Source organism: Xenopus laevis, chromosome 9_10S, assembly GCF_017654675.1.
Source record: "Xenopus laevis strain J_2021 chromosome 9_10S, Xenopus_laevis_v10.1, whole genome shotgun sequence".
Lineage (NCBI taxonomy): Eukaryota > Metazoa > Chordata > Amphibia > Anura > Pipidae > Xenopus > Xenopus laevis.
The window spans coordinates 84,647,416-84,671,500 of NC_054388.1; the positions used below are offsets into that span (position 1 = coordinate 84,647,416).

A 24,085-nucleotide genomic window follows, 5' to 3' on the forward strand; every position below is an offset into this window, starting at 1 on the left:
ACTTTTTTTTTTCCTTTATCCTCTAGTGATAATTACATTTCTCATCACACAAAATGAGTTTATGTTTGCAGAATATAAAAGAACATTTACTGGAATAGGTATTTCCTGCTATTGAGATGAAAGTTGGTAATATAATCTAATATGCTCTCAAGCAATTACCCTGTGTATTGCTCCAAATTACTCTAGTGTAGACTTTTTCCTGGATATCAAAACACCTTAATATTGCAACCCTTTAAATTTGAAATGTAATTTATATATATTCGTTGCTGGTAAATTTTACACTAAAGCTGTTTCAGCAAATAACGTTCCTTCAAACATAATGAATTTTGACTTTTAGTGCACTGTTGAGTATAGATTACACACAAAAAATTAAAATAAAAAAAAGAATGAATGAATACAAATTACGACAGCTTCGGAGAGTCTTAAATCATCAAATTAATTCTTAAAAAAAATAAAACATTGGAAATGTATATATTTTATGTGAAAATAATGATTTCAGAAATAGAATAAAATGATACATATGCATATATTTATAGCATAAACTAAAGTGAGAGCACAGTATATGCTGAAATGAATATCAATTAGTGAATAAGTCACTTGGCGTTATAGCACATGGATGTATATTTTGCATATGTACCATAGTTTGCTTTGATGCCCTAATTAACTTCTAAAAATTTCAGCCTAATGAAAAGGTAACTGAGCATTTTCCCGAAATATATGTGTGCATACAGACAAAACTGGGCAATAGAATAATGATATAATTTCCCATGTATAGTTCATAAAAAATGCTTTATATTGGGGAGAGATCCGCTCATTTGGTGAAATCGCCAAAGCAGCAGATATCTACATGTATGGCCACCTTTAGTACTAACACTTCATTAGCATAGATGTCACCTCTATTCTCCTAGTCTCTTTTCTTTACATACTATAATCTATTTAGTCTCTTTGTTCTCATAGAAATAGGGAATGGCCATGAAATAGGCCAAATGTTTAGCAGCATGAGGGCACACTGACACCTTGGCCCACCGGGACTTTTCCTGGTTTCCCGGTAGGCCAGTCCGACACTGATCTTGTGATATCACAACTGGTTGTAACCAGACACCTTATGGGATAGATGCCTATCATCTGTAGGTTTTACATCATTTAAAAGTATAGAATTCAGCAGGTATTAAAATGACAAAACAACTTCCCTTCAAATGCTTCAAATGCCGTAAACATATGCATTGCTTTTATTATAATGTAGTCATAAACACAAAAACATTAAAAGAATAATTCACTTAATTCTTATTGCTAAGTCAGGTGTGAAACAAATTAAATCGATCTGTAGTGCAAACAAAAATCTGTCCACATTCTATAATTTGTATATGCTTGTATATTAAAATCTTTATTTGCCTCTGAATTTAGCAAAGGCAATAAAAACCTTAACATTCATGTAAATAATTTATATGAACAGATTATTAATCTGCATGTTATTCTTCCTTTCTACCTCCTGCATGCAGGGATTTGGTTTCGTAACATTCGAAAATAGTGCTGATGCGGACAGGGCGAGAGAGAAATTACACGGCACAGTGGTAGAGGGTCGTAAAATAGAGGTGCATGTTTATGCATTTTTTTCTTCTGTTTTTTTTTATATATGTCTAATCCATTAATTTGCTGTTTAAGATGTACATTGAGCTTTCATGTATCTGATTTTTGTAAAATATTTTAGTATGAATTAATTTCAGATTTCTAGGAATAATTTATTATAATGTGTACTGTATGTTAAAATGTAAAAAAAGTTTTACTTGATTTTGATATTACTAATAGAGAATAATAATACCTCATTGTTTTAAATGTAATGGTTTTTATTATGCAATTTCAGAGCCGAGTCCTGCACAAAACACAATATTCCCATAATTTTCTGTAAAATATGGAATTTAAATTGTATCAAAAGGAAACAATGAACTGAATATGGCACTAAATTGGCATCATACTCTTTTAAATTAGTATGATTCGGAGAGTGTTTTTTTCTAAGATCATTTGAAATTGGTCTTTATCATTCATTATGTGTGTTTTTTAAAACATTTAGCTTTTTGTTTAGCATCTCTCCAGTTTCAGCAGCAACCTGGTTGTTAGGGACTTAATTTCCCTCTCAGCCAAGCACTGGCATGAACGAGAGCCTGGAATAAGAATAGGAGACGACTGAATAGAAAAATAAATAATAAAATGTACAATATATAATGAAATTGTAACCCCACAGGGCAATACATTTTTATTGAAGAGGTCAGTGGCTCCAATTTGAAATCTGGAAAACGTAAAAAAGAAAGCAAATAATTCAAAAACTACAAAAATGAAGACCAATTGTAAAGTTGCTAATTTCTATAACATACTAAAAATAGAAGGTAAACTACCCCTTTAAGATATTTCAGGGGCAACACACCCTCACGTTATAGAAATTAAAAAAAAGAAGCAACCTGCAAACAGAACATAATTGTTTTTTACTACTCAGGGATGATGAGGGATTCGCAAAGTCAGAGGAAAGCAAATTGGGAAAATTAAGTGTCACATAAAGACTGAAAGCCTTTTAAAAGTTTCACTACACCGACAGGTCCGTTTAAATGCATTGGTCTGCATTTTGACAAGTTTGTCCCCATTCTTCTGTCTTTTAGCCAAAATTTAGAGCCTTCTTTCTTTAAAAAAAAGAAGCAGAAGAAAAATAAAATAAACATTTAAAAAGAAAAAAAAAAATCCAGACTGTGGATATTATTAAAAGGATCCCCATTTTGGGGGCATATATAGTCTGAGTAAGATGTTGCATATTTTACCATATGTATTATTACGTATATATAATTAAATCAAAGTGCTCACAATAACTCTTTTTGGCTTCACCATTTGTTATTGTTGTTATGTGCTGCTTCATGGGTTTCTACCTTTGCACCGTTCTTTACAAACAGAATACTCTATAAAGGAGTTTAAGAATTAACATTTGGACTGTGATTGACTAATGCACATCTTACTCAGAATATTAACGTTTTGCTCTCTTTAGTAGAGCACCATTCTATCCTTTGTTAGATGTTATTTGTAAATGCTTGAATGGATGTATTTATTGGTTCTTGCAATTGAATGGTGGCTCTTGTTTCAAGTGTTGAATGCTTAGTGATTCCCTTTTTTAATTATAACTCATAGTAACTCAAAGGTAATTTTGCATATTGACCTGATTGTTGATGTTCTGTGTGATTATATTTTCCCCTTATTTATCCATTGCATGTATTTATGTGACCTTCATTTTTAACAATATCTAAATATTCTCTGTATGTAATATCTTGAATTAAAAGCATGCTGTTGAATTATAGATTACACAAACCATTTTTTATTTTACTTTAAATATCTCTTTATTAAATTGTATTTTATATTCCATTCTTTTATTTATATGACTACAGTAATTAGCTTAAGCTATTTGTTTTTAGTTAAAAAAATGTTAATACAGTTCTAATAAAAGATGTAATAGTTCTTGATAGGAAATGTCTGCATACATATGTCACCAATACTAATTCTGTTTTCTATGCTTAGGTTAATAATGCTACTGCCCGCGTTATGACAAACAAAAAAACCTTAAATCCTTACACAAATGGTAAGTTTTTATGTTCAGATTAATTATGATGTTGCAATGATGCTGTTGCTATTATTTTTATTATTATTATTGTATCGTATCATTGTGACATTATCGTAAGAATACACAGATAATAAATTTAACTTTTAGATCATGGGCAAACAAAACTATTATTGAAATAAAAGATCCATATATGCAGGTTCTCACATGTTATAGACATATGCATGAGTGCAGTCCATTATAATGTAAAATAACAACATATTGAGGGAACTCTGCACTTTATAGGAATGTACTCTATTTATCTAACCCATCATTGTTTGACTATAAGCCCCCTAAGTGGGGAATTCATTATGCTTTTCTGTAAAATAGCACATAGATATTGTATACAGTATAACAACAAACAAGGAAGACTACCTGCGCTCAAAGGTCTTATAACTGATGAGAAAACATATATTGACAGCTATCAGTTTTGCTTTGTTTCCATCCCATGTCAATGGAAAAAAAAGTAGTGACCCCAACATCTCTTCAGTTCACCATATGGCATGATATTTTAATAAGCAAAAATTTGATTTGGGTGAAAAACTGTAGTATTAACAAGTGTTTACTAAAGGATTATTACTACTATTACTACTAATAATAATGGAATGAATATCTTAGGCTTTGAAAAAATATATATGATCTGTGCCGTGTAAATTAAAAATTTACTAAAAACCTGTTTGCGTATGTATTTCTAATTTAATAACACATTTTCCTTGTCCCTTTGTAATATTAATTCATTTAAAAAATGGTGCATAAATAGCTAAGCATTTATAATTTGCACATGTTTCTCTTTCACTGTTCTACAATGTATTGGAAGGCAACATTCTGTACTATTGCATAATACTTAAGGAAAGGAAAGAGCAATGATTTCTCTAATGACCAGCCATGGCAAATGTCAAAGTATAATTGACATTTAATTCATAAAGACAAATATAGCCATTGACAACCACAATAGAGGACATACCTCTATAAATGACACCACCAAGCTTCTTGGCAGTTCTTTTACTCTGAAAGTGACATTAGCACTTCTCACACATGATTAACCCACACACTTATGAACCAGCACATTTCTAGTTGACAAGATAAAGCAAGTTTTAATTGGTGTTATTTTCATCATGATGCATTCGGTCTTTCCTGTGCTGAACTTTAAAAATGTATCTTATATAGTCATCAGAAAACAAAGTAGAAATAAAATCAAATATGAAAATGGAATATGAAAATGCCTCATAGCTATACACTGATTTGTAAGTGTACCTGCTAGTGCAAAATGAAATTTGATACAGACCTTTGTTCAGATCTTCATTAAACTTTCACTCATCAGTTTTCAATTAAAAAGTAAATGTATGATAAGTAAATTCATAAAAACAGACATTATCAAGGGTGGAAATTCGAATTAAAAAAAACAATCGGACTTTATCAAAAAATCTAAGTTTTGTTTGGTCAAATAGGTCAGTTTTCGAATTTGAATCGTACGAATCAAATTAACAGCGCATTTCCAAAAAAAAGTAACATTATTTAAAGTCCACCAATTGACTCCAAATAGGTTGTAGGAGGTACCCCATAGGCTAAAAACAGCAATTCGGCAATTTGGCGACTGGTCGAAGCTGAATTTTTAAAGAGACAGTAAATTTCGATATTTGAATTTTTGATTTTTTTAAAATTCAAATTGAATTTGGACTATTCCCTAGTCGAAGTACACAAAAATTAGCTCAAACTGCATTGTATACTGTAGTACTCTTCATCCTAGAACTTGTAAAACTGCCACATGTATATGTATAAGTGAATTGTTTATGTTGCAAATGAGCTTTCCATCTACATGTCTGAGTTCTGTAATTGTTTGTGATTCAGGTAATAACTAGCAAGTATAAGAAAACAAATGTAGAGCTTATAAAATAAAATATTTATTTTAATTGTGTAACAAACTCAGAAGAGACTACCATAAGCATGTTAGTGTTTAAACCTTTGACATTTTTTCTGATTTTCCACATGAAAGCAACCTAGATGGCAAACAACAATTTTTTGTTCCTGATTTTAGGGGAACATGCTGAGACAGGGTTTGACGGACTTAAACCACTGGATAAAAACTTAAAATAAATACTGTTGGTTAACACAATTTACATCAAAATTGAATCAAAGATAAAATGGCTAGAAATCCTTTAGGGCTCCCAATTTGATTTTTTTTATATAAATCTGCCCTTTAGTTTACCTAGGAAATGATTATTATTATTATTATTATTTATAAAGAGGTTAAAATGTGTTGAACTAGCAATAAGCGTACTGTACACCTTTGTCACGATCGCCGCCCGGAGCAGGACCAGGAGCTCCGGGCGGCGCAGCTATTCCTTCCGACGCAAGTGCGCAGGCGCGAAGACGTCACAACGGCGCGACGGACGCAGGCGCAGCGCGTCGGTCGCAGACGTGCTGACGCCAACGCAAGGGCGCCAAAAATCCCCTTTAAAAGGACGCCTGAGGCGCCAAGATGGCGCCCGAAAATAGGATCTCGTTCCTGTATTGATTCCTGGGTTCCCTGTTGCCTATTCCTGTTATCCCTGAGGATATTCCTGTTTGATCTCTTGTTGTTGACCCCCTGCCTGGACTTTGGACTTTGATTATATTCTGCCTGCCTTGTGACCTGTTGCCTGAACTCGATTACCCTTTCTGCTTAATCCCTGGATACCACGATCCTGATCCCTCCTGAGGGGCTTCCTCCTAAATCCGGACTACTCCCCAGAGGGAACTCCCGGTTCCCTGACATTATTTTCGGGCCATGGATTCCACTGAGGAAGCTCAGCCAGATTTCGGCAGGGCCTTTCGGGGCCTGCATTCCCGCATGGAGGCGTATGAAGCCCGGCAGAGTTACGTGGGACACACACTGGAGGCGATTCTGGAAAAGCTCTCCTTGTTGACACCGGCGACCCCCCTGCCGGCACCTCCTCCGCAAGCGGCTGCTGCCATGGCTACCCAGCCCTCCACTTCTAGTCCACATATTCCTGCTCCACCTCTCTACGATGGCGATCCTCAAGCCTGTCGAGGATTCGTGAATCAGTGCCAGATTCGATTTGCCCTACACCCCACTGATTTTGACTCTGAACGTGCCAAGGTGGGGTTCGTGATTACTCGTCTGGCAGGGAAAGCTCTCGAGTGGGCATCTCCACACTGGGAGAAGCAGTCCCCACTGATGGATGACGCAGAAGCATTTCTCAAAGAATTCCGGATCGTCTTCGATGCTCCCGGCCGGGTGACATCCGCTGCTTCCCGTCTGTTCCAAATCCGCCAAGGGAGTCGCAGTGTAGCGGAGTATGCTATTGAATTCCGTACACTTGCTGCTGAGACTCGTTGGAACAACGACGCATACCATACTGCATTTTATAATGGTCTCTCCCTTCGCATCAAAGATGACCTGGTCTCCCGTGAATTACCCACGCAAGTTGAAGACCTCATCGCTTTGGCTGTCAAGGTGGACACTCTTCTGAGAGAGCATCAAACCCTGAGAGATCGTGTCAGGAAGTTTCAACCCATGTTGGCACCCCGCTTCCAGAAGCCTCTCCTGCAGGCTCCTGTCACCCCGCCTGCCCAAGCATCCATTTCTCTCCAGGAGGAACCCATGCAAGTAGGACGAACTCGCCTCACTGAACAAGAGAGACTCCGCAGACGGATGTCAGGCCTGTGTCTGTATTGTGGCGGACATTCCCACTTCGCCAATGCCTGTCCTGTAAAGGCTAAGAGTTTTGTACCCCGAGGTATGTCTATGGTAACTCATGTAGGGGGCACTACTCAAAAGTCTCGAGATTGGTCTCAGGGGAAGTCCCAAGGAAACTCACACAGGTTTCTCCTTCCCTTCCAGATTCGTCTGACTGAAAAGACCATCTTCGGGAATGCCTTCATCGATTCCGGAGCTGGACACTCTCTTTGCTAAGTACATGGGAATTCCTTTATTTCCTTTGCCTTCTCCCATGAGGATCGTCGCTATAGATGATAAACCCCTGGAGTCTGTAATCACGATGACCACTGGCGAACTACTTGTGCAGGTTGGGACCCTGCATATAGAGAGACTTTCGTTTCTTATTATGCCTTGTCCCGCTGTTCCAGTTGTTTTGGGTCTCCCCTGGCTACGCCTGCACAATCCCACCATAGACTGGTCCACAGGGCAGGTTTCTCGTTGGAGCCCATTCTGGTTACAGCATTGCCTTCCTGCTAAACCCCTCAAGAAGGTAACTATCTCCTCAACCGAGTTAAAGTCTCTTCCCTCCTGTTATAAGGAATTCTCCGATGTGTTCTGTAAGAAGTCTGCGGAATTCCTTCCTCCACATCGCTCCTACGACTGTCCTGTTGAACTCCTGCCAGGAGCCATGCCCCCCAGAGGCCGCACTTACCCTCTCTCTCCTGCTGAGACTACCACAATGAAGGAATACATCCAAGAAAATCTCCAGCGGGGGTTTATCCGTCCTTCTACCTCTCCTGCAGGGGCTGGGTTCTTCTTCGTGGAGAAGAAGGACGGAGGTCTTCGGCCATGTATAGATTACCGGGGCCTGAATAAAATCACTGTAAAAAACAGGTACCCTCTGCCCTTGATCGTAGAGCTCTTCGACCAGCTGAAGGGGGCGAAGATATTCTCTAAGTTGGATCTCCGGGGGGCGTACAACCTCATTCGCATCCGTGAGGGGGATGAATGGAAGACGGCTTTCAACACTCGTGATGGGCACTATGAATATCTCGTTATGCCCTTCGGCCTTTGCAATGCCCCTGCCGTCTTCCAGGAGTTTGTTAACGATGTGTTCCGGGATCTCCTAGGAAGGTTCGTAGTCGTGTACCTGGACGACATCCTGATCTTTTCTAAAGACCTAGAAAGCCATCGCTCCCAGGTGAAGGAGGTACTCTCTCGTCTGAGGAAGAACTCTCTCTTCGCCAAGTTGGAGAAATGCGTCTTCGAGGTCTCCAAGATCCCCTTCCTAGGATACATTATCTCTCCTGAGGGATTTGAGATGGACCCCGTGAAAGTGTCTGCCATCCAGGAGTGGCCTATCCCGCTGAGTCTGTAATATATGTTCCTACCGCACACTCGCCTTTCCTCTCACTGCGTTGGTGGTGCTGGTTTCTCCGTTGACCCCGGCCAGGTCCCTTAGCAACAGCAAACAAGAAACGGATCCGCACACACGCTATGATCAGCAGTTGGGGGGACACCCCTCTTTATTATATCACCTCGTGATCAACGTTTCGGGGGGATAAACCTCCAAGGCAATCCAGAGATTTATCGGATTTGCTAACTACTATCGGCAGTTCATCCGGGGGTTCTCTTCCCGCATTGCACCTATCCTGGCCCTCATCCGGAAAGGGGGTAAACCCAGCTTGTGGCCTCCATCTGCCATTGAAGCTTTTCAGTCCTTGAAAGAGGCCTTCATGTCCGCTTCTGTCCTCCGACACCCCAATCCCGAACTACCCTTCTGCATCGAAGTAGATGCTTCTGAAGTCGGAGCCGGAGCCATCCTGTCTCAGAGACACCCCGCTGATGGGAAGTTGCATCCCTGTGCTTATTTCTCCAAGAAGTTCTCATCCGCAGAGCAGAATTACGATGTCGGGAACCGAGAACTCTTGGCTGTTAAACTTGCCCTTGAAGAGTGGCGTCACCTCCTGGAGGGTTCTCTGATTCTTGTTCAGATTTTCACCGATCATAAGAATCTCGAGTTCATCCAGTCCCTCAAGAGGCTAAACCCCAGACAAGCAAGGTGGGCCCTCTTCTTCTCTCGATTTAATTTTATCTTGACTTATCGCCCAGGTTCCAAGAATCAGAAGGCCGATGCCTTGTCTCGTAGCTTCACTCCGGTGGACCGCTCTCCTGAGAGACAAGAGCCAATCATCCCCCCAGTCAAGATTATTGCCTCCCTGTATCCACAGTTTGCCGACCAAATCCTGGCTGGTCAGTCTTCTGCTCCTTCAGATACTCCCATTGGAATGGCATTTGTTCCTCCTGAGCTGCGTCTGCCTATCCTGCAACAGACCCATTGCTCCAGGCAAGCCGGACACCCTGGTCCAGCTAAGACTCTTGAACTCTTACGACGCCTGGTCTGGTGGCCTGATATCCGCAAAGATGTGAAGGACTTTGTTGCTGCTTGTAATGTTTGTGCCACATCTAAGTCAAGCCATTCCCGCCCCAGTGGGTTACTACAGCCTTTGCCGGTTCCTTCCCGTCCCTGGACCCACCTGTCCATGGACTTCATTGTCGAACTTCCTCCCTCCTGTGGGAACACTGTGATCTGGGTTGTCATTGATCGATTCTCCAAAATGGCCCACTTCATCCCCCTGAAGAAGTTGCCCTCTGCGGTGGAGTTGTCCCAGCTATTTATCCAGTACATCTTCCGCCTGCATGGTTTCCCGGTGGAGATCGTCTCCGATAGAGGCACCCAGTTTACTGCCAAATTCTGGCGTTCATTATGCAAAGACTTGGGAATTGTTCTTCAGTTTTCGTCTGCATACCATCCGCAGACGAATGGGGCAGCTGAACGTGTCAACCAAGCCCTGGAACAGTTCCTGAGGAACCACGTATCCCTCTGCCAGGATGACTGGTCTGATCTCCTCCCATGGGCGGAATTCGCTCATAATAATGCTTGTCATTCCTCTACAGGAAGATCTCCATTCATGTCGGTGTATGGGCAGCATCCTCAAGCTTTTCCCCAAGACTTTGTACTATCTGACGTCCCGGCTGCTGACGATTCCGCAGCCCATATGTCTGCTATTTGGGCTGCTACCAAGTTGAACCTAGAGAAGAGCGCTCTTGTTCATAAGACTTTTGCGGATCGTCGTCGAAGATCCTCTCCTCCCTACAAGGTGGGTGATAGTGTCTGGCTTTCTTCCAGGAATATCCGGTTGAAGATACCATCTCCCAAGTTGGGTCCAAAATTCGTGGGTCCATTTCCCATCTTGGAGATAATCAACCCTGTGGCTGTCAGACTCCAGCTTCCACCAGAGATGAGAATCCCCAACGTGTTCCACGTGTCTCTGGTGAAACCCACTATCACCAACCGGTTCTCTGGCGGTCAATCTCCTCCTCCTGCCATCTCTGTGGAGGGTCAACTCGAGTACGAGGTGGAGAAAATCTTAGACTCCAGGATCTCCAGAGGGTCCCTTCAGTATCTCATTCAGTGGAGGGGCTTTGGCCCTGAAGAATGCTCCTGGGAAGGACACCGGGACGTTCACACTCCTCGTCTGGTGAGGGATTTTCACGCCAAGTTTCCCCAGAAGCCTTGTCCCGGTGGTCCTGAGGCCCCCCGTGAGGGGGGGGTACTGTCACGATCGCCGCCCGGAGCAGGACCAGGAGCTCCGGGCGGCGCAGCTATTCCTTCCGACGCCGCTCCCAAAATGGCGGCGCCCATGGCCGCCACGTGGGTAGCGGCGCCGGCGCAGAGACGCCTGCGCGCAAGTGCGCAGGCGCGAAGACGTCACAACAGCGCGACGGACGCAGGCGCAGCGCGTCGGTCGCAGACGTGCTGACGCCGATGCAAGGGCGCCAAAAATCCCCTTTAAAAGGACGCCTGAGGCGCCAAGATGGCGCCCGAAAATAGGATCTCGTTCCTGTATTGATTCCTGGGTTCCCTGTTGCCTATTCCTGTTATCCCTGAGGATATTCCTGTTTGATCTCTTGTTGTTGACCCCCTGCCTGGACTTTGGACTTTGATTATATTCTGCCTGCCTTGTGACCTGTTGCCTGAACTCGATTACCCTTTCTGCTTAATCCCTGGATACCACGATCCTGATCCCTCCTGAGGGGCTTCCTCCTAAATCCGGACTACTCCCCAGAGGGAACTCCCGGTTCCCTGACAACCCTATAAGTTGATATCAAACATTCATAGTGTGGAAACAATATAATCATAAATATAAATTCCTTAGTTCTATTTGAAAACATGGGTGATAGTATACATGCATACTGTAGAATGTCTCAAACTAGGTGGAATGTTGAGACTCAAGATATTCCGTCTCTGCAAAAAAACCACCTTGGTTGTACTTTGTACAATGTCATAAAAGTAAGTACATTAACCCCACAAATGGGGAACCTACAGGCACACAGAAATAGTTAAATATTTTTTCTGATATGCTGTAAATCTTTGCTAATGTTTGTGTTTTTTATAATTAGTACTTTTTAGAAGCATTGGACAACCATATTTCAAACTTGCAGTTTACAGGTTCTTAACAGCTATATGTTCTTGTATAAAAAGGCAAATATTTCCTAAGTTAATTTATATTTCATTTCCAAACATCTACAGAGTTGTTTTCTCAGCATCTTATGTCCTACTAGCTCTTGGGTTCAAAGGTAAATTAACATATTGATAAAGCTATGTAAACTACAGAGCTACAAAAATCCTCAAATATTGTCACAGTATCTTTATGACACTCCAATAAATATTGGAGTGTAACAGCAGCACTGTTATGTTCCAGCATAAACAGAGGAGTTTCTTTGAAAAATGAAATATAAAAAGTGGTATTAATAGAATCTGCCATCACATCATACCCCAGCAGGGCATTCTATAACTTTAATCACTTTTAATGTGAAGAACCACCATGCTGCTTTAAGGAATTTCAGGGATTGTCTTTTGGTAGTGATGGCTGAATTTCTCCCATTTCACCGAAAAATTCCAGTGAAATTTACGAAACATTGAAAATTTGTGAAAGTTTTGGGCATGCGTGTGAAAAGTCGCTCATGTCAGTTTTGACACTGGCCTTAAAGTCAAGGCATCCGAATAGTGTTGACTTTTCGGATGCGCGTCCAAAATTTTTTGACGCAGGCGAAATTTTCGCCAGCAAATTTTCACAGGATTTTCAAAAATGTATTCGCCGGTGGCAAAGTGTGGAAATTCAACATGAATTTATGCCAGGCGAATCTATTCGCTCATCACTAGCCTTTGGTGCATTGATCTTTTCTATGGGGAAAATACTCACTGTTATCTTTCAATAATGTCCTCTAATGTTCTTCTAAAGAGTGATCATGTCCCCTCACCTTTTCTTCTGAGAGAACAACGCACCCTCAGCAGTCTACCATTATATATTAAAGCTCCCATTCCCCTGTTTACCTGTTTAGTTTCACTCTTTCCATCTCATAAATATCCTTCTTAAGAACTGGAGCCCAAAACTATGCTGCATACTAAAGGTGAAGGGCCTAAAAAGACGCAAAACAATGTTGTCATCTCTCTAGTTAATAATACCTTTATGAAAGACATTTGCTTTTAGTAGCCACTGACTGTGACTGCCTAGAGTTACACATCTACTTATCCACAAATATCCCAATATCCTTCTCAATTAAAGATACCCCTAACACACTACCATTTAGTGTATGACTTGCATTCAGGATATGTGTAGCAAAATGCATAACCTTGCACTTATCAACATTGACAATCTCATTTGCCAGTTCAGTAAAACAAAAAAAAGTAGTTTTAATAACCAAGTTTAAAAGCAAATGGCCAAGGATAGACCCATGTGGGACTAGACTAAACATACTGGTTCAGTTAGAAAATGTTCCATTTACAACCACTCTTTGCACTCTATCCTTCAGCCAGTTCTCAATCGAATGCAAATATTATGTTCCAGGCCAATATTTCACACCTTTGTGTGGGTTTGTATCAAAAGTTTTAACAATATTTAAGTAGCTCACATCCATTGCCCATGGTTTAGGTTCTTGCTCACCTCTCTATAAAATGCAGTTACAATAGATCACCCATTTTACATTTTTCAGGGGACCAGAAAAAAATGGTGGAAAATCCAGGAAAATGTAAAATTAGGGAAATGTATAATGCATAGTATATAGGTGGGACCACAAAACAACAATGTAAAATGATGGAAAACTTAAAATCAGGGGATATGAAATGGGGGTTCTACTGTAAATAAGTCAAGATCTATTAGACATAAAACCATGCTGGCACAAATTCATAGTATTTTAATTTACAATGCAGTTAACAATGTTATCCTTTATTACCTCTTCCAAAAGCTTTCCTACCACTAATATTAGGCTAAGAGGCCTGTACTTTTCAGCGCAGCATCCCTTTTTGAAAAGTGGTTCCACATTAGCAATTTGCTAATTTCTCTTACCATACCAGAAGTAAAGGTATTCTGAAAAGCTAAGTAAAGAGCAATCACAAAGCTAAACTTGTTTATTAGCCTTAGATGAATACCATTCGGGCCTGAACATATTCTATTTTCTTTTACATTTCTCTCAGTCATTCAGTTATATTAGAATAGATTATACTACTTTTATACTTGTCCAGTACCTGGTATTCTGTCACACTGCATTATTGTGGAAAGTATATGTACTATTTATGTGCATCTTTAGTGGTACTATTTCATTATGAATTAGAATACTTGTGCAACTAGCACCGCCCATGTGCAATTTAGCAGAGCTTTAGTTCAAGAGCATCACATTTTTTGGACTGTACATTTTTGTTCAAATATATCAGAGGAAATAATAGTAAAATCCTTATTTTCCTTTAGGATGGAAGCTGAATCCTGTTGTGGGAGCAGTTTATAGTCCTGAATTCTATGCAGGTAAGACAATATTTATATTTTCACAGTTGTGTGAAGTAAAAATATTAAGGGTCAGATTTATCAAAGTGTGAATTTAGAACATACCACAATAAAACTCGCTTACTTTCTATTCGCTACTATATGATTTATAACAGCATATTTGACAAAAGGTGAACTCCAGTGATAAATACAATTCTAAAAATCACATAGGAATGAATAGAACATGGGTGAGATTTTCTGTGGTGAGTTCTAATATCATGGGGCAGATGTATCAAGGGTCAAAGTGAAAATTCAAATTTTATCAACTAGGGCATATTCCACATTCGATTCGAGTTTAAAAAAAAATTAAATTTGAATTTCAAAATGTATCCTGTACTGTCCCTTTAAGAACTTATAATTTAGATAATTCACCATCTAAAATCTGTCAAATTTAGCCTATCGGGGACCTCCTACAATCAATTTGTAGTTGTTTTGAAAAAATGTTTTCTTTTTTTGTTTCATTTTTTAGTGAAAAAATCTAATCAATTTGAGTTTCCAGCTCAATCCTATTCACCTTATTTGAAAAAAAATGGTTTTTTTATACATTTATATTGCTATTTTTTTTAAAAAAATGTGAAGTTATGGGAATTTATGGCAGTTTTTAGAAAATCTTATAAATTCATAATTCAACCCCTGATAAAAAAAACAACAATTGATTGTAGGAGGTTAATAGGCTAATACACCAATTTGGCTGGTTTTAGATTGCGAATAGTGGAATTTGAATTCTTAAAGGGACAGTACATAATAGATTTCAAAATTAGAATTTCTAATTTTTTTAAAATTCAAATCGAATTTGGTCTATTCCCTAGTCAAATTACACTAAAATAAACTCAAAATTCGAATTTAAAAATTTAAATTTTCAATTTGACCCTTGATAAATTTCAACTTTGAATTCAAAAAGACCAACTGAAATGAAATCAAAAGTTTTTTTGGCCGAATAGGCTCGTTTTTAATCGAATAGGTCAGTTTTCGATCAAATTCTAATCGCACGAATCAAAGTAATATCGCATTTGATCGAATTTGATTCAAAGTTTGACTCCAAATAGGTTCTAGGAAGGCCCCATAAGCTAAAACAGCAATTCAGCAGGTTTTAGATGGTGAATGGTCGAAGTCGAGACAGTACATGATAAATTTAGATATTCGGATTTTCTAATTTTTTTCAAATTCAAATCAAATTTGGACTGTTCCCTAGTCGAAGTACACAAAAATGTAATTCAAATTTTCACTTCGACCTTTGATAAGTCTGCCTCTTAGTGTTAATAGTGTGATGATGATTGCACTGATTTTTAATATGTATCATTGAATGTGTGTGCCTCACATGAGAAGTGGCATACAATACATTTTTTATTAATATAATGGCACAGCTTGAGTTTGGAAATATCCTAGAGACAATCATCAGACAAATTTGCCTCAAGGTCTGTTGGCTGAATAACTATCTACCTGTATGTACACCTTGCCATAATAACCAGCTAAACGGATATATTCCTTCGTTTAGCTTGTGTGCAGCCAGTTTAAAAGACGAACAATGTACTTCATAGTTTGATTGATGAAGAGTAAATTACTGTATAAGTAAATAAAATGCAATATAGTCTGCAGCACACATCTATAATACTGTGAGTTGCTTGTTGCTTGGGTAAAACCAATTTTATTGTTACCTTAAAGAGAGGAACTGCCAGAAGAGTTATTAGTGTCCACAATCCAAATAATTATAAATGTAAAATTCAATTGTGTAGAAAACAATAAAAAAGGGGTTAAAAAGAAGGGGGGTAATCCCTTTAATGCATATGTGGAGCCCAATAGGACTCAAATAAATTTCATTTGATTTATTGGATAAAAAAAATCACTCTTTCATATAATTAATGTGTTGATCAGTACAATTCATTCAAGTATTTCATTAAATATAAAGTGTTAAAGTCCTTGCAGGCAAAACGTGTGTTGGGTGCTTAGCTCTCCAAACTTGCTAATTGTTAGCGAACAGATGGGATAGGTGGGGAAATGGTTGAAGTGAGCGCTTTGGTGGAAACAATACTTTGTAAAAGGAGATGGGACAGAACGGTCAGGCAGCTGTTCATGTATGAGTAATATTGGATACTTTATGTATTCTTTCATTGTTTATTTTATCTCTCTGGACCTGAAACTACTCAACAAAACAGTTCTTTGAACTATGCTGATTGCTCTTTGAGTTATGTAGTACAACTAAATTTTTACAGACTTTGCCAACCTTGGTTTTTTTTTTCTACAGTTTAAGCTTTCATCTTTTGCCATTTGTTTGAGCATCCAAACACACTCACAGATGCAAAAAAGCCTAGTATACTGTATATGAAATTGTTCTGCTATAGGGTCAAAAAGATGTATGGTTTCCACTTTATAATACATTAAAATGAGAGTTCCTTTATTATGAATCACTCTTTCTTAATGAAAATAAATCAATGTTTCAGAATCATAATTATTGATTTTATTTTCAAGTTTATACAGAATTAACAACCTAACTTTTAATTGCTTTCCTTCCATGGGGCATAAGGAGTTCACATATTTGGTAAATTAAAATCAATATTTTCAATCTCTCCTAAAGTAATTTCCTAATTTAATACACATTCCCTTAACATTTATTTTGTCTTTTAATTATAAAATGGCAGATTTTTGTGTATAACTACTTGAATTCCCAAGTGAGATTTAAAACTAGCACTGGGGGGAATTTGCACCTTCTAATGAGAAACTTCAATTACAATTAGATCTGTATTAAGTCAATATTTGCATTATGTTGTCCTGCCAACTATATTTTCTGTTTTTTAGGCTTGTATGACTGTATGTTAGATGTACACCATTTAATTCAATGGATAAAATCTATGGCAAATACATTCTGTTGATTGCATTTTTACACAACATTTTTAAGCTTTTAATGCTAGAATTTTACACAAAGAAAGTGCTCAGGAATTATTATTTATTATTTTATTATTAAATATGCACTTCTATTACAACGCAACAGTTCAAATTTCAAAGTAATGGGAGTTTTTTTGAACTCCCATGACTTCAAAATTCAAGTTAAAAAAGAGCAATTGAAATTTATCAAAAAATCTAAGGTTTTTTTGCGCGAATACAGATGAAGCCACTTGGATTTGTGAGTTAAATGCGTCATGACTCAGGGTTAATTGAAGAAACTGTGTTATCTAAAGTCATCTTAACCCATTTAATGCATTTAACCTTTTCATTAGCATACCAAAGCATCATTGTTTACAATGGTGAATGCTTTAATTAGATGGGATGTTGTGACACAGTTTTCTGTGTTAAATGAGATAAATGGGATATCTGTGTTTAGTTATTCTGTGTCAAACAGACAAACCAAAGTGGCTGCATCTGTAGGTCAGTTTTCGATCGAATTTCAATCATATGAATTGAAGTAACAGCACATTCGATCTAATTTGATTCAAAGTTTTTCCAAATAAACCCTTTGATTTTTCAAAGTCCATCAATTGACTCCAAATAGGTTCTAGGAGGTCCCCCATAGGCTAAAACAGCAATTCGGCAGGTTTTAGATGGCGAATGGTCAAAGTCGAATTTTTAAAGAGATGATAAATTTCAAGATTCAAATTTTCAATTTTTTTTTCAAATTCTAATCTAATTTGGACTATTCCCTAGTCGAAGTACAGAAAATTTTTACTTTGATAAATCTGCCACTTGTTTTATAAGAGGATGATATATAAAGTTTGTAATTGTTAATAGAGCACCTAAAAACAAAGAATTTTTCAAAAAAATTATTCTTAATTCTGCAGTCTTGTAAAGCAAACAAAAAGGTATATGATCTCTTTTTATCTTCCCTTTAAAACCAAAACCATTGAATTCAGGCAATCTGTTATTTGTTATGTAAACATGTATATTTACCAGTTCAACTTGAATGACTGTCCCTATGAGTACATGGTGCTTATTAAAATAAACAATTCAAATATTTCTAAAAAAAAAAACCCCAACAAATGTTAAGGGGCAATTTGTTATACAGCCTTTATGACAATTATGGAGGAGTCTGTATTGAAGAAAGTACCTTAGTTAATAGCGCATAGTTAAACTAAAGAAGTAGGCTAAAAATATTGTACATTATGTTTTGGGCTTCTGTACCAGCCCAAGGTAATCACAGAAGTCTCCAAAGATCTGTCTCCAAAGATGCCCCAGTAGCTCCCTATCTTCTTTTCTACTGATTCACTGCACATGCTCTGTGCTGCTGTCTTAGCTTCCAAACAGTTGCTCAGAGCCCACTGAGCATGTGAGTGTCGCTTATACTTTCCAAGATGGTGGAAGTCCTGGATCATTGCTTCTATTGAGAAGCTGAAATTTTAGGCTGGGGCAATAAGTCCAGTATAGAAAACATGGCATTTTTAGCCCTATTCATTTTTAGGGTTTAGTTCTCCTTTAAGTAAAGGAGCTTTTAAGCATACACAATAATCTATAGTATCACTATAGTATCTTTTTAAAAAAGTGGAGGGTGTTTTTTTTAAAGACTGCTAACCTGAAGTTCACTTTGGATGTAGTCATTCTTAAGCTACTGCTCTTTTGTAGTGACTATATAGCTGTGAAATTAAAAGGCTAATTTATTAATGCTCAAGCCTCCAGGCTGGAATATTTGGTTCCTAAAACCAGGTGTTAATCCCTAAAGTATTGCTGTTTTTCTGTATCTGAATACTGCAGCTTGCTACCCATTGTTTTTTTTTTCTGACAAAAAATAAAAAGCTCAGTAAGCTTTTTTATTTTTAGAAAAACAGTCTCTGGGGAAAAAAAGTGATTAGTATCAAGCCAAGGGTTTCAGAGGCAGAAACCATGCTAGACTTTGGGAACTCACACTTGGTTTTAGCCCCTAGAAGTTAAAGCAGATGATTAGTAATATACATATAATTTTTACATTTATGTCCTTTATTACAATCTTCTGGATAGTCTGGTAGCATGACTATATGTTTTGATTAGTTTTAAATATCTTAATAAGAGTGTAAACAGAAACAGACTGAAATGTTTAAAAAAATAAATAAATAGATTTTTAGAAAATCTGCATGCTTAAATAATTCAATAAGAAATTGTATATTATTGACTAATCAGTTTTGCTTTTTTTCTATTAATCGCTTTTTTTCTATTAATCAAAATTTGTCATTAGGTAGAGTATGCAAAGTGTTATCTTTTTCCAGGACGCACACTTCTAGATAAGGCTTCTGTGTTAATGAGAAACATTCGCTTATAGACTATGTAGATTATGAAAAAATGGCTACTTTGAAAATAAAGATGATATATCTGCAAGAAACAGTTGATTTAAAGTCCCTTTAATCTTCATAAATAAGTAAGAAAACATAAGGTTACACAAAGCTGTCAAATAGGACTGATAAATGGCAAATTCACCTGTTTCTTGATTGCCAGTGTAGACACATACTGCAAGACTTAACCACGTTGTATATCATATCTGCCAACTCATTTCTGTGATTAAATATTCCGTCAGTGAGAGCTGTAAGGCGGTAAAGCTTAGCAAGATTCATAAGATGCGCCACTTGAATACATATAACTCACTTCCATGGATGGAGAGCACCCCGCATGCAAAAGAAAATTAGAATTGTATTAAATTACTTCAGAAGACAAGATCAGTAGACATAGAAAGGAAAGATCCTTTAATGCAATGCAAATCTATGAAATGGTTATGTCCTGACAAGTTGAAGCAGATAATTAAAGTCAAAAGTAAAGAAATAGATAGTAAATCAACACTAAAACCTTTACAGGTAATAGTTGAGTAAAAGTATTTATTTCACTATTGCTACCCGTCCTATTTTTCCACTTTAAAATTTGATTTTAAGAAGTGTATTCCAATCTAGCCTAGAAACATGGTAATAAAATAAATATGATTATTGTTGTTGCTTTTGCTAATAATAAGGATAATAGAACAGTACTCAAAAATAGCAAGTTGTGCAGGATTGATCCCTGCACATACCGCTATGAAAGAAGGCAAAAAACAAAACTTAGAAATGTGGAGCCTTACGTATTTATCAACATTATTATTTTCGTGGTTTAAGAGGTTTTAGATGTCTTTGAAACCACCACTAATCTCACTTTCTCTAAAACCATGCATTTCATGAGATTTATTAAAAAATCCAAAGTAAAATGCATGAACGGTAAAAAAAAGAGCTGGATGCAAAAAGCAACAACATTTTTTGAAAACCTATAAAAGTCTGAATTAATTAAAAATGGTCCAATAATATCAGCACAGCTGGCACCTACTTCTATAGGACCGCAACAACTTTTACCTTTTATCAAATGGCAATTTTTTTCCACTAATTTCAAAAAAATTGTGGTTGTCCTATATTTCTTAAAAGCTCTAAAAATATTACTTTTATACTATACTATCACTATAGACTTATTAAGTGAAAAACCACAAAAACCTTTATACAGTACAAAACTTCCTCAAGTAAAACTTTTTGAGGTGCAATAGAAGTAGGTGGAAGCTACTCTGGTCTTATTGGACAGCTATCGATCAAATCAAACTTTTCAGATTTTTTTCACTAGGAATTGTCTTAAAAACCTGTATTTTTAGAGGTTTTCAAGGTATTCATATTTTTTAGTGCATCATTTAAAGGGGCAGATTTATCAAAGGTCGAGGTGGATTTTATGAATGAAAAAAAAATAGAATTTAAAATTTGAATTGATTTGAGTTTAAAAAAGAATCGAACTGTACTGTCTCTTTAAAAATTTGACTTCAACCATTCACCATCTAAAACCTGTTGAATTGCTGTTTTAGCATATGGGGGACCTCCTAGAACCTATTTGGAATAAATTGTTGGACTTTAAAAAATCTAAGGTTTTTTTGGGAAAAACTTCAAATCGAATTCAATGGAATGCGATATTCCTTCAATTCGTACGATTTGAATTCGACCAAAAAATACTGATTTCATTTCGGTTGGTCTTTTTGAATTCGAGTTTCGAAGTTTTTTCAATTCGAAATTCGACCCTTGATAAATATGCCCCTTAGTGAATCGTTCTGTGCTTTTTTTACTTGCACTTTTTCTATAAAGATCTTTTAATAAATTCAATTAAATTCATGGTTTTGGTTTATGAGTTTAGTTGTTGTTTTCAAAACCTCTAAAATCACAAAAAATCAACCTTTAATAAATATGCCTCCACCTGTTGTTCCACAGACTGGCAGACAGAGAAGTTCTATTCCCTCATCAACAAGAAGTTACTACTAGCTACTGATTTTTCATCCCTGAACTATACATACATTGTAGAATAACAATTGAGCTCTTTTGAAAAGTGACTTTGAAATATAAAGATAGCTTGAGACATGTGGTGAGATTTGAAAAGTAATATACAGTAGCAGAAGACATGTAGAAAAGTTTGAAGGCAAAGCAATGGCTTGGAATAAGAGGAGAGGATGGACTTGTATACATTAATTTTAAATAACTCCTGTTCTTATAACAGGATTTAAATTATAAAAGACTTTCCAGTTTTTATTGGAATGGGCTGGTACTAGAGGTTAATAAATCTTACAGTGGGATATCAAAATACATCTATCACTGTTTGCATATTAATAAAACAGTAGCAATTGAGCAACCTCCCTTTTTCTCTAATGACCCACTTATTCAAAGCACACATCTAAATAAAGCTAGTTCAGACAAAGTGCAAATATTTTTAGTATTAGCAAATCAAAATCATGCTTGACTCAGTCCATGTCCCTGAGCCCCATGTATAGGTTCTTTAATGATAATGTAATACCTTAAAACACTAACCAGATGCATATTTTGCCACAGTTTTATGTGTAAATAATCCAGTCCAGCACCTCATGCAGGCATAAACAAATTGCTTATTGCTTTAAGTTGTGTGATAGTCAGAGAGGTCTTGCACATGTCTGCCCCATACTACAATACTTAAACCGTGTCATTAACACAATAGATATAGTATAGGCTCCTCAAAGACTCCTTTGAGTGCTTGAAGAATTAATTTTACATTAATTTTACATTTTCCAGGATATTATGCTATTATTTCCTGGTCCTCTAAAAAAAATTAAAATGTTGCTTCAACTGTATGTGTTCCTGTAGTAAACCGTAAACACAAAAAGGTGTTACTAATATCATTCAGATAATAATGTCTGCATTCAGAATGCATAACAGAAAGCTTATTGCACAGGACATGTTTCAGCCTTTTACAAATATAGAAATAAATAAAATATTGGTACAAATTAATATTGATAAAAGGAAATACAAATAATAATAATAATAATGAAAAAGCAATATGATTTTTTTGAGGGATATTGAAAAATCACTTCTTATACTCCAGCTTCTCTAGAGATAAATATAACAGCATATCAATTCAAGTACTTCAAGTAATTATCCTTGGATCGTTCGATCGAACTATCTGCGCTAAATCCTTCGACTTCGATATTCTAAGTCAAAGGATTTTAATTCCTAGTCGAATATCGAGGGTTAATTAACCCTCGATATTCGACCCTTAGTGAATCAGCCCCTAAGTGTTTCAGGAAAAAACTGGAGAAAAAAAAATAGTAACAATACTATTCAGATTTTTACTTGATTTTTTCAGATTTTTCCCTGATCCAATGAAATTGGGCATTTTTAATAATAAATAAACTCCAATCATGGATTCTAGTTTGGTCAGACTTTTTTAAATTAAAATAGTCAGAAAAATTGAGATTTTGATATATAAGGCCCCCATGTTAGTGAATTTCTTCACATATACATTTTTCATATATCTGAAAAGGTAGTGTAGTCAATTAGTCTATTTTAGTAAGCACTTGCAAAAAGATAATTTAGAATTTTTTTTTATGTTAAATAGCTGTTTTTACATAATACATATTTAGCCCATCTTAGACAAATTAAACAGAAAAATACAGCCCTGCTGTTTATGTTTTTACTTCTAGTTGCTCTTAATATAGACTACACATTACAAGATAATCTGGCAAAGTGCCCATGTCTAGTCATAAATGAATTACTATGCTTGAAGGAGATGTTTTACATCTATGCATATGAATGAATAACAGGAATGTATTAGAAAAGGAGGAGGAGGTGGAGAGAAAATAAACTTAGTCGGGGAAGCATGGGAAGAGAAATAATGTTACTATGAATCATTAAGCATAACCAAACTATTAAAATGTTGCAGATGGGCTTCTCATCTGTTATACAACTAATTATATCACACTATCCTTGGCAACAATCAGAGCTATAAGAAACTGAGCCGACTTAATAAAAACACGCAGTTGTTATGATACATTGCAACGGGTGTTTCACAGCTCAATGAATGTGTCTAGAATATACTTCACATTGTTTTTAGCAATTTGGAAATCGTATGTTTCAACTGATAGCTTGGTGTGACTTTTATGTCAGTAGAATTTTAGATAAATGCCCTCTAATTGAAAGGGCTGACTGTCAGGTTAAGATAAAATAATGTTATCTGATTTGATGGCCACTATTAAGACTCACAAATTGCCTAATTTTCTTGGCTTTGTGAAATATAAATATATATCACTGTCAAAAAAATCTAGATCTGAAAGTGTAATACTGCAAAGGGTCTGTTGCACGGCATGTTTTCCTGCTAGTAAGCAAAGCTGCTATTTGTTACCCACACACAGAAACCATCTTGACTGCACATAGGACCAAGCACCAAGTAATCAAAGACACATTATTTAAGACATGGTTATCACAGGATTTCCTGTGTGAAGGAAGTCATAGACATAAGGGGAAAAAAGATCCCTTTGAGAGGGAAGTCTTCTGTAACATACTGCATATTTGAGTGATATCAGCTTAACCCTTATACAGTACATTGACACTGTTTTACTCCAAATGGACAGTCTATGTTCTTAACAAAAAACTTCCATTGTTTAGAATACCAGTCGTGATAAATAATTGTAAATGTTAAATTGCAGTGATTTATAAAACATAGAATTGA

General features: G+C 36.8%; 1 protein-coding gene across 5 annotated transcripts in view; it reads left to right on the forward strand.

Annotated features, from left to right (window-relative positions):
* Positions 1-24,085, forward strand: part of LOC121398856 (RNA binding protein fox-1 homolog 1-like) — a 351,364-nt gene that overhangs the window by 232,127 nt on the left and 95,152 nt on the right. For all 5 annotated transcript variants that reach the window (XM_041578303.1, XM_041578304.1, XM_041578305.1 and 2 more), the window contains exons 5-7: positions 1,500-1,592; positions 3,550-3,610; positions 14,099-14,152. In XM_041578303.1, coding sequence (XP_041434237.1) covers positions 1,500-1,592; positions 3,550-3,610; positions 14,099-14,152 — 208 coding nt within the window. The remainder of the gene's footprint in view (positions 1-1,499; positions 1,593-3,549; positions 3,611-14,098; positions 14,153-24,085) is intronic.